The 11,909-nt window shown below is 41.5% G+C and overlaps 1 protein-coding gene across 2 annotated transcripts in view; it reads right to left on the bottom strand.

The window, feature by feature from the left end:
- The window catches only part of Cfi (complement factor I), a 58,902-nt gene that overhangs the window by 27,216 nt on the left and 19,777 nt on the right, over positions 1-11,909 (bottom strand). For both annotated transcript variants that reach the window (XM_023710083.1, XM_023710084.1), the window contains exons 4-6: positions 10,238-10,413; positions 9,054-9,167; positions 8,804-8,914 (exon numbers count right to left, since the gene is read on the bottom strand). In XM_023710083.1, the coding sequence (XP_023565851.1) occupies positions 8,804-8,914; positions 9,054-9,167; positions 10,238-10,413 (401 nt within the window). The remainder of the gene's footprint in view (positions 1-8,803; positions 8,915-9,053; positions 9,168-10,237; positions 10,414-11,909) is intronic.

Raw genomic sequence — 11,909 nt, 5'->3', positions numbered from 1 at the left:
TATAAAATCAACAGAAAATGGAAATACACTTTTTAAAGTTTCTAATACTAGGAGAAGATATCATACGATGTCTTTTAAATAATTTGTAAGTTAAAGATATAGTATAAATCTTAGAAAAAATTAAGATTAAGCAATATTCAGAAAATGAATACTAATTAATTAAAAATTAAATGTTTCAAAACAATTGAACTAAGAAAAAGCTTTTTTTTTTTTTTTTTTTATGCGGAACTGGGGATTGAACTCAGGCCCTTGTGCTTGCCGGGGAAGCACAAGAAAAAGCTTTCATGACAGCGAAGAAGTACTAAAAGTAAAAAGGAAGATAAGTACTGGAATAGCAAATAAATGACCAGCACTTCTAATAGTTTGAGGATAGGATATCGCACAAAGTTCTAGTGTGCTGTGGACGCATAATGACCATCCAGACCTGGTGCTAAAGTAATAACTCTACCTAAGCTCTACACCAAAGGTCAGAAGACAATGGTATACAAAATGACAAAGAGAAGGAACAAAATGCAGTCTCAGGCCCCGAGTCCACCCAGTACAAATGCAGAAGACACTAGCACTGAGGAAACTGGAAATCACACGCCAGATATCTCTGAAATAATAGCATTGGCAGTAAAGAAACAACTGCAGAAAGGTATAGAAGAAATCAGATCAGAAATAATTTCAGAACTAAAAAATGTAGTGATAACTATAATCAAAAAAGTACTAAGTGCTTCAAAAGAATACACTGACAAAAAAAAAATAGAGCAGAATATAAAAATGAGGGTCAATGTTTTGAATCCATTCAGGACATCAAGTCAGCCAGGACCACACAACTGAAGACACTCAGGAAACAGGACTCCAGAGCTGTTGCAGGAAGTGGCAAGGACAATGGGTGAGTGTTTCCAGTGAAGATGGTGGTGGTGGCAGGGGTGGTTCATGGAAATAAGTCTCTTACTTTCATAATTAAAAAAAAATTTAAATATTCACTGTATTTTTCTAGCATAGCATATATATTCTGAAGAGGGAAGGGAGAAAAGCTCTGGGAATGAAGAAAGAGTGACAGGAAACCTAAAAAGCACAGAGAAACCCACAAGTCAGAGTAAATCACTGAGGGCCCACACAGCCAGCCCCAGTGGGGAAATAGACACACACCCCACATACAGGGCAACAGGGATACCCCCGGCCTGGTGGCAGTGGTGGGACAGTGGCCCGAACCACAGGAGAAACCCATGGACTAGGACACCTGGGCCCCAGGGCTGGAACTGAATTGAAATGTTCCTCTGCAGGGCAGATGGCTCTGGGGGAGAGTCTCAGAGTGGGGCTGGGGGCTGGGGCCAGGCCATGCAGGAGACCTGAGGGCACGCAGAGCCAGGGCTGGGGGACCTGGTGAATGGGGGCAGGACAGCTTCAGGGACTGCAGTGGAGCTCAGCCATGGGGCTCTAACTCAGAGGGCAGTGGGCAGCCACACCGGCCCCGATGGTCTCCAAGGGTCTGGGGTGGCAGCAGACAGTACCTGCCAACTGTGCCCCCACAAGCATCACACTTAGAGCGGACATCTGCCACAGCCTGGGGACGTGCTAGGGCCACGAGTGGAAGAGCCTTGGCCCTGGGCAGACATAGCCCCAAGGGACACGGAAAGGAAGTGGGGGCTGTGGGACAGCTCTGGGAAGTGAGGTGCAGCCCCCAGGGCATCCACCCTCCCCATACCTGGTGATTTCCAGTATCACAAGTCTTGAAAGCAAGAATCTTTGTTAACCCACACTCCTGGGTGTGCAGGAAATTGTAGACACACTTTTTCTTTTATTAATTTCTTTTTAAGCTTCTTTTTCTTTTGTTCATTCTTTATCTTTTATCACATTTTATTCACTTTTAAACACTAATGATTTTTAAAAATCTTTTGCTCTTCTCTTTAAAATTGTCTTTTCTACTTTTAAATAGGACCTCAGTATGGAGTTCAGGTTGGCCTTGGACTCACTGTGTAGCCCAGGCTGGCTTCCAATTCACGGTGATCATCCTGCCTCAGCTTTCTGAGTGCTGGCATTACAGGCATGTGCCACCATGCCCAGCTTCTCCTCATTTTGTTTCCCTTTTTCTCCTTGCTTTCCTACCTTTCCTCCTTTTGGTGGTACAGGGGACTGAACCAAGGTTCTCACAGTGGGCTAAATCCTCAGCCTTTAAAAAAAAAAAATTTTGTGTGGAAAAAGTAAAACAATATTTCATATCAAAATAATAGGAGAATAATGATAATTAATACTTTGAGTATTGTTATCTTTAGAGTAGTTACTCAGAGTACGAGATATGTATATAAAGAAATTCTCTGACAATATTAACACAAACTTTTCAGTGAACTGAAAGAAAATAGTAGTATACTTGTTTTGTATTTTGTGTTTTTTCTTTTCCATTCTTTCCTTTCCCTTTCTCCCATCCTAGTTCCTTTTGAACAGTTTCTTCCAAGCCCTTCTTTATTTAGAAACACACTCCAGAATATAGGGCTTATAGGCATTCTTAGCTTATTACTTTTAACCTTTATTAACCTTTTAGCTCATTATTATTATTGTTGTTTGCTTTTCTATTATTATAGCTGTATAGCTCCTGCTTTTAATTATTTATTTTTACTCTATCACATTACCTGATTTTTCTCTATGTCATTTTCACCACAACAGTCTGTTTTCTACTCTAAGCAGTAGTGGGGATTGGGCCCTTAAAAGTAGGCCGATCACTAAAAAGATCCTCATATAAAAGTGGGGGAAACATCTAGTCCCAACAGCTGCACCAATGTCAAGATAGAAGCACAAGGGGCTGGGGAGATAGCTCAGTAGAATAAGTGCTTGCCTGGCAAACACAAGGTCTTGAGTTCAATCCCCAGTATGGAAAAAAAAAAAAAAAAAAAGATAGAAACACAAGAACTATGAGAAAACAAAGCAACATAACTCCTCTAAATAACCATAGCTCATCAAATGCTGGACAAAAGGGGCCAGACAGATAGCTCAGCAGACTAAAGTGCCTGCTCAGGCAGAGTACAGCAGCTGGGGTTCGAGCTCCAGCATGCCATGCCAGCCCCCCCCCCCACTGAGACAGCAATTGAGACTGGGCATGGTGGCGTGTGCCTATAATCCCAGTGCTTGGGAGGCTGAAAACAGGAGAATTACTGTGAGTCTGATCTACATAGTGAGACCCTGTAGATCCTGTTCCAAATACATTAAAAAAAAAAATTAAAAAAAAAAAAAAAGGCTGGACAAAGAATTCAAGAAATTGATTTGTAAAAAAAAAATAAATAAATAATGCCATAGTTACTTTGCTGAGACAAAGTGCCTGACACCCACAACTTAAAGGAGAGATTAACTTAGGTTCATGGTTTGTGGAGACTTTAGTCCATAGTTGGCTATCTCTAAGGCAGGTCAGCATGACAGACGAGAGAGAGTTCATTGCAGAGAAGACAGGAGGCAAAGCCAAGATCAAAGGAGGAGAAGGGATGTATACACACCCTCCCAGGCTGTGCCGCAGTGACCCACCTCTTCACACCAAGTTTCACTTCCCAATACCACATCCAGTCATAAACCCATTAGTGGGCGAATCTAGTACCACATGCCCATGGTTCAGTACCACACACCTGTGATCTAGTACCACACACCTGTGATCCAGTACCACACATCTACAGTTCACATACCTGCAGTCCAGTCACCCCCTACAAACCACACTTATGAGCACCAAAGGCTTTTGGGTTACCTCTAGATAAAAGCTATAATCATCAAGATTTTAAACAGGATACAAATGAACAGCTGAGTGAACAAAGGAAGAAAATTGCGGATACGTTGGAACAGTCACACAAAAAGAAATTCCAAAAAAGAACCAAATAAATCTTGGAAATGAAAAGCTCCATGAATCAAATACAAAACTCAGTGGAAACCTCACACATAGACTAGATCAACCAGGGACAGATTTTAGGGCTAATACCTTCAGATAATAATAAAAGGGGGGGGGAGAAATTATCAAGAAATCCAAGACACAGTTAAAAGACCAAATGTAAGAAATTCTTGATGCAGAAGAGGGCACCAAGCTATACATCAAAGTAAGAAAATTTTATTTTATGAAATAATAGCAGATACTTCTCAAATCTTGGACATATATGCACGTCCAGGTAAAAGAGAAGTTTAGAACCTCAAATAGTCATGACCAGGAACAAGCCCCAACATGTTAGCAAAGTTAAAATGCTAACAGTACAGAACAAGGAAATAATATTGAATAATATTGGAAGGAGTGCTAAGTCACCTGTAAAGGCAAATCCATTAGACTTGCAGCTTTCCCCACAGGAATGCTAAAGGCCACAAAGGCAGGGCGTGGTGGCACACCCTGTAATCCCAGCACTTGGCAGACTGAGACCAGAGGATCACTGTGAGTTTGAGGCCAGCCTGGGCTACAAATGAGTTTAAGACCAGCCTGAACTGCTTAGTAAAACCCTGTCTCAAAAAAAAAAAAAAAAGAAAAAGAAAAAAGGAAAAGTCCTCAGGACTATTTTTTTTTTTTCTCCGAATGCCTTCAGGGCAGGTTTGGCTGGCTTGAGTTGTGGGGATCGAACCACAGCAACCTGAGGCTGACTGCTTGGTTGAAGCAGCCACTTAAAGAACTGAGCTAAGGGGCAGGCCCCCAAGACTGACTATTTCTAACACTGGTTAGATTTGTTTAAAAATAAAAGTTGAGAAAGAAATAGAAAGATAAATTTCAAACCCTAAAATTAAACAGCTGCCTCCTCAACATCAGACTGAACACAGAAAAACTGAAACTGTTTCCTCTAAAATCAGGAAGGAGATGAGAACGTCTCCTCTCACCACTCCTGTGCAATATGGCCCATGAATTTCTAGCCAGAGCATTTTGGCGAGAGAAAGAAATAAAAGGAATACAAATAGCAATGGAATTCAAAATGTGCTTCTGCAGCCCATATGATCTTGCACTCGTAAGACCTTAGCGCTGGGGATTTAGCTCAGCAGCACAGTGCCTGCCTGGCAAGTGCAAAGTCTTACGTTCGATTCGCCCCCCTCTAAAAAAAAGACCTTAGCCACCACCTGACTGTTAGAGACAATGAACAAATTCAGGAAAGTAGCAGGACACAAAATCAACTATAAAATATTAGCAGCATTTCTACATATCAGTAATGTTCTACCTGAGAAAGAAATCAGTAAAACAATTCTATTCAAAATGGGCCCTGGGGCTGGTGAGATGGCTCAGTGGTCTAAAGCACCTACTTAGAACAAGCTCAGCAAAGCACAGGGACCGCGGTTCAATCCCCCAGCACCACATGCCAGTCAGCCCCGCCCCCTGGTGGACTGAGCTGGCCACACACACACACACACACACACACATAAATAAATGAATAAAATTAAAAAAAATAGGCCCAAATATAAATAAATGCCCACCTACGTACCTATGAAACAATCTAACAAAGGAAGCAAAGGATTTCTACAACGAAAATTATGAAACACTGAAGGAAGGGAAGAAGATACTAGAAGATAGAAAAACCTTCCATATTTGTAAACTAACAGAACTCATGTTGTTAAAGTAACAATATTACCAAAAATGATTTACAAAGTCAGTGCAGTCCCTGTGAAAATGCCAGTAACATTCTTTATATAACTAAAAAGAAAATCTAAAGTTCATACAAAAACACAAAAAACCGGGGCTGGGGAGATGGCTCAGTGGAATAAGGGCTTCCCTGGCAAGCGCAAGGGCCTGAGTTCAATCCCTGGTTCCTAAAAAAAAAAAAAAAAAAAAAAAAAAAAACAACAACCCAAAAACCTAGAAAGCCCAAAGAAATCCTGGGTGGAAAGAGTAATGCTGGAGGAATCACAGTACCTTGATGGGAAATATATTACAAGCCCACAGTGACAAAAGCACCATGGTTCTGGCAAAATAGTACACACATAAACTAATAGAGTAGAACAGAGGACAGAGAAACAAGCCATCTGATTCTTGAGAAAGAGGTCAAAAATATATGTGGGAGGAAGACAGGCTTTTAATAAATGGTGCTAGGACACATGGATATCTGCCTCTATCAGGCTAGAACAGTGAATTCAAAGTGAATCAAAGACCTGTGTAGAAGGCATTTGAGACTGCTAAGCGAGAACATAAGGGAGACATCTGCAAACACAGCACAGGTAGAGGCTTCTTGAATCATTTTCTGAAAACACAGGAAGTCAACAAATGACACCCCAGCAAAGTACTTCCACATAGAAAACAACCAACAGAGTGAAAGGACAGCCTACAGAATGGAAGAAAAATTTTGTCAGCTACTCTTCCGGGGGAGGATTCATAACTAGAATATATTAAGAATCAAAAATAAATCCACAGGGGCCGTGCAGATGGCTCAGTGGAGTAAGTGCTTCCCTGACAAGCACAAGGGCCTGAGTTCAACCCCCAGTTCTGCAAAAATAAATAAGAAAGTGAATTCAATAGACACTTCTCAAAAGCAGTTCAAAGAACCAATAATTATATGAAAAAATGTTCAGCACCTTTAGCCATTTGGGAAATGCAGATCTAGGCTACACTGAGGCCCATCTCGTGCTAGTCAAAGTGGCTATCATCAAGAATACAGAAAACAATAAACGCCTCTATGCTGCTGGTGCAAATGTAAGTTAGTACAGTTGCAAAGGAATTAAGTATGGAGGTTCCTCAAAAAACTAAAAGTAGAATTCCCCTATGACTCAGCTATACCATTCCTTGGTATATACCCAAAGGAGTGAAATTCAGCATGCTCTGTGATACATGCAGACTTATTTACTGTGGCCCGATTCACAACAGCCAAGATATGAACCCACCGTAGGTGACCAGCAATGGATGAATGGATAGAGCAAATAGATTTACATACATAGTGCTATAGTTTACATCATTCAGCCATAAAGAAGAACAAAATGATATCATTTGCAGGAAAACAAACTGGAGATCACGACTGTAAGCAAAATAAACCAGAACCAGAAAGACAAATATTACATGTCTTCTCTAAAATGCAGAGAAAAATAAAAAACAAAAATGCCAAAGATGATATAAAAGATGATGTGGAGACTATAGGGAGACTGTTATTAGACAAGAAGAAGGAAATTGGGAGTGCTGGTGTGTCTTAGTTACTTTTATCATTGCTTAGGCAAAAATAGCCAACACACAAAATTAAAGGAGGAAAGGCTTGTTTGGGCTGGCAGTTTAGAGGTTTCAGTCCCTAACCAGCTTCAAGGCGGGGTGGCTTGGCAGAGGAGCATCACAGAGGAGAAACAGGCAGGCAGAGGGCAGCACAGCAGTGAAGCAGCTTCTTCCTGCCCCTTTGTGTTCAATCAGGCCGCCTGCCTTTTGGGGGAAGCCATCCACACCGAGGTGGGATCCTTACTCCTAGCATCACATGACCTAATGCAGCCACCTTCCAAATCCCACTGAACCATGAGGCTTTGCAGGGACATCTAGGTACAAGCGGTAACATGGCATATGGGGGGTAATGGGGGATGGGTATGACCAAGATATGTTATATGTGAGTGTGAAAAACCATAATGAAGCCCAATATTTTGCAAAATTAATACACACTGGTAAAAAAAAAAAAAAAGTGCTTTAAAAGCCTATATACCGGGGCTGGTGAGATGGCTCAGCGGTCTAGAGCACCTACTTAGAGTGAGCTTGGCAAAGCAAAGGGACCACGGTTCAATCCCCCAGCACCACATGCCAGCCAGCCCCGCCCCCTGGTGGGCTGAGCTGGCCACACACACACACACACACACACACACATAAATAAATAAAAAAATTAAAAAATTAAAAAAAAAGCCTATATACCAATGTCTTAACAATACAACGGTATGAACAATTTTGAAATGAGAATATACTTCAGAGAACAAAAGACTTTAACCAAATGCAACATCTGGGTTCTTTTGAATCCTGATTTACATACATTAAATGAAAAAGATATTTTGACATAGGGAAATTTGAGCAAGGTGGTTATTAAATGACACTAGAGAATCATTATTATTTTTAGGTATACTAAAAATGAAAGAATGATTTTACATACATAGTATTCCTGTCATTAGAGATGCACATAAGTAAAAGTGTCATGGTTTCTGAAAATTACTTTAAAATGCTCCTACAAACAAGCAGAGTTATCAAAGGGTCAATAATCACAGCATCTGGGAGATGGGCACACAAGGAGCCTTCTAACAGTTTGCTATATTGGTATATGTGAGAAAAATTTAAAAATAGTCAGAAAAAACAAGTAGATATTTCACAGGCTAAAACAGGAGGAGGAGAAAAGCCAGCTATGGAGGTGCACACCTGTAATTTCAGCACCCAGGAGGCTGAGGCAGCAGGACCACTGTGAGTTTGACCCAGTCTGGCCCACATAGTGGGTTCAAGGCCGGGCTGAACTGCAATAGTGAGACTCTGTCTCAAGAAACAAACAAGAAAAAAAAAAAGGGGTGAAAAGTGAATCATTTCTTCAAATGCTCACTCATTCGTATGCTTATTGCTACACTCAGCTGTGATCAATGAAGTTTACAATGTACCTGAGAAAAATCTCAGAATCCTTGGATCCAATAATGAAAAGAAGTCATCTTAAAACTCTCTTTCCTTTATCACTTTTTAATTAAATTATTTTGGTCAATATTGGGGATCGAACTCAGGGCCTTTGCACTGCACAACATCCTCAGCATTTTTTCTTATTTTGCGACAGGGTCTCACACCAAGTCCCTCATGTGCTGATGCTGGGCTCAGATTCGTAATCCTCTGCCTCATCCTCCCTCCTGGAGAGCTGGGATTCCCGGTCTGCAGCTCCTTGCCTGGCTAAAACTCCATTACCTGCACAGCCAATCTCGTCCTCCCCTGTGATGCAGTCCACCTCGCCGTTGCACCTGTGCTGGTTTGGAATGCAGACGCCAGACTTGCAGAGGAAACTTCCTTCTTGGCACCCTGGGCAGACACAAGCAGAGGAGAGTTTTCTTCCTGTTCTTACATGGGAATGAGGTGGAATGTGCAGCTCAACAGTAAGTTGTTTGCAGGCTGAGCTAGAGGCAGGCACTCGGGGATGCGAAGTGCGGTGAACACCCACCTCTACAGCACAGCTCGTCACTTTGGTCTCCGCAGTCATTGACCCCATCGCAGGCTCTCCCCAGGGGAATGGGCTTCCCGTTCACGCACTGAAAGGACTCGTGTGCCTGGAGATCTGTAGAGCAGGAGTCATTTTTGTGCAATTTAGCAATGGACTTATGGAATGACCTCCTCATGGCCTTTTTAGGATAATGGAGTCATTAAGATGAAGTCAGACCCTAATAAAGTGATATGAAATACATTGGTAGGACCAGCAGAGTCTATGTGACTAACAAGGAAGAAGAAAGGGAAAGCTGGCTGACATCTGTAGGCGCTGGAGTAGGGTGCAGGAGCCAGGAGTGCTCACTACCACAGGCTCCCCTTGCCTCTCACCCATTTCTCTCATGCTACCCCACCAAACTTCCACTCCCAGGACATGTGGGGAGTGACAGTCCTTTTAATTTTAATTTTTATTTTTTTAGAGCTGAGAAGAGAGTCACTGCTTTGGTTTTAACATCATACATATGGCTGGAATATTCCAATGTCAAGATGGAGAGGCAAGGTGGCAAAGGCTGCTGGGAAACTGAGGGACTGGTCTGGCCACCCAAATATTGAACAGGAATGTAGAGAGGCTGCAACTCTCAAAGGAGATGCTGAGGTTTTCTCTAATACTTGACTGACAGATGTTTGCTATAGTAACTTCAATCCAGATGTTCAAGAAAACAAAGCAGCAAAGTAACTTTGCTTCTCCTGTAGGAACCTGGAGAGAAATAGATTTGAAAATGGCTATGAGGAACTGAGGAGAAGCAGTGTGAAAAGAATTAAGATGCATATGTGAGGGGGTGGGGAGATGGCTCAGTGGAATAAGTGCTTCCCTGGCAAGCTCAAGGGCGTGAGTTCAATCCCCGGTTCCGCAAAAAACAACAACAAAAAAGATGCATATGTGTCTGCCCCAACTCTCCATGATGGATGTAATCATTATGTACTGCAAACATAGGCTAATAAAAATCAAAAGCAAAAAAAAGGATGCCCAAGAAAGAACAAGGGATTTTAGAGCCTAAAATCATCAACTTAGGCTCTAAGACCTCACACATGACGCACTGTTGCACTGCCTCTGTGGCTGACCACTGAGGTCCAGTCATTGGCTGACTATCAATGTGTGTGAATGAAAGGGTAGGAAAGGAGCCAGGCAAGGGTTCCACCAACCTGCATCTGGTGTGTAACAGAGCACAGTTGCCACCTCCTGTTGCCCCAGAAATCTTCTCTTGGAAAAGGAGCACTCAGCCAAAGTGGTCTCAAATCCCTGACAGCGCACTTGCAAGCATTCTGTGTTGCTCGTGTCTCCAGAACTATGAATCCACTTCGCAGTGTTAAGAGCACCTCTGCAAACAGAAGAGCGAAACATGATGGCAAGTTCAGTATTTCCACATCCAGGCATCATATTGGAGGTAAGGACCTAGAGTAATTTCCTCTCGTTTTCTGTAAATCTGCAAATTCTGTATTAGTTGGGGTTACAGTCTCTTTACTTTAGCATTTTCAAGTGTAAAAGAGAATGTACTCACTTGGCCAGGTTTTATGAGATGAACTAAGATAATCACTTTAAACTGACTGTCCTGGATGAGGATAGAAGATCTTTTACAAATTTATTGCTCTAACAGAAATTAGAGGAATAAGAAAGGCATGGAATGAGTAGGGTAAATAATAAGCCCAAAATCAGATCAGGAAAATAAAGTCAGTCACATAAGCAATCACAATAGGACACAATGGGCTAAACTTGTCAGTTCATAGCGATTGACATATTGGATTTTTAGAAAAATGCTGCATATAAAAAACAAATTTATCAGGAAGATATAAAAAAAGGCAAAAGTAAAGAAATAGGCCTGAGTTCAATCCCTGGTTCTGAAAAAAAAAAAAAAAACAAAAAACAAAAAACAGAGAGAGAGAAATGGGAAGACATTGTGAACAAAACAGTTAACAACATTGCTTGTTCTAGCAGTTAAAATTACACAACTACTCACATGGCAAACACTCACACCATTTAAAAACTTGTAATCATACAGAGAAATTCTCTGACAGCAATGCAATGAAATAAGAAATTAAGAACAAAAAGTTAACTAACAGCAAGCTAATATATTCATTCAGAAAGTATAAAAAAACCCTTCCAAAATGCAAATAAATCTGAAAGAAATTGCATTAAGACTTTTTTTTTCTTTGTATTTTAGGGAAGGGTCTACAGGGTGTTCAGGGTCTCACTACTAGATCGGACTCAGTGATCTGCCTGCTGACAGCCTCCCAAGAGCTGGGATTACAGACATGTGCAACCACACCCAGTGTCAATTGCTATCTCAGTGCGCTGCGGAGGCAGGGCCAACACAGCAGGCTAAAGGATTGAACCCCCAGCCCCTGTGCCTGCTTGGAGGTGCTTTAATCCACTGAGCTATTTGGCCAGTCCTGAGAACTAGAAGGTATTTTGAACAAAACAGTAAGTAAAATATCACTTAAAGAGTTTATGGTGTGCAGATAAAGTATTACCTACAGAGAAATGGGAACCCTACATGTTTATATTAGGAAGGTAAGAAAAAATGAAGAGGACTGAGTTAAGCATTCAACTGGAGGAATTAGGAAAAAACATAACAGAGAAGAAAAGGGAGAGCTGAAGATAACAGCAATGACTAAGGTAAAGAAGCAACAGAACATTTCCAAATACAAAAATAAAAGACTTAAAATACAAAACAAAACGAAAAATAAAAGACTGGGGGCCTGCCCGTAGCTCAGTTCTTTAAGTGGCTGCTTCAACAAAGCCGTCAGGCTCAGGTTGCTGTGGTTCGATCCCCACTACTCAAGCCAGCCAGTCATGCCTTGAAGGCATTCAGAGCAA

This window comes from Octodon degus, unplaced genomic scaffold (assembly GCF_000260255.1).
Source record: "Octodon degus isolate 3935 unplaced genomic scaffold, OctDeg1.0 scaffold00016, whole genome shotgun sequence".
NCBI classification, from domain to species: Eukaryota; Metazoa; Chordata; class Mammalia; order Rodentia; family Octodontidae; genus Octodon; species Octodon degus.
Note: the sequence above shows the minus strand (reverse complement) of the source record. Positions and strands in the feature narration are given on the sequence as shown.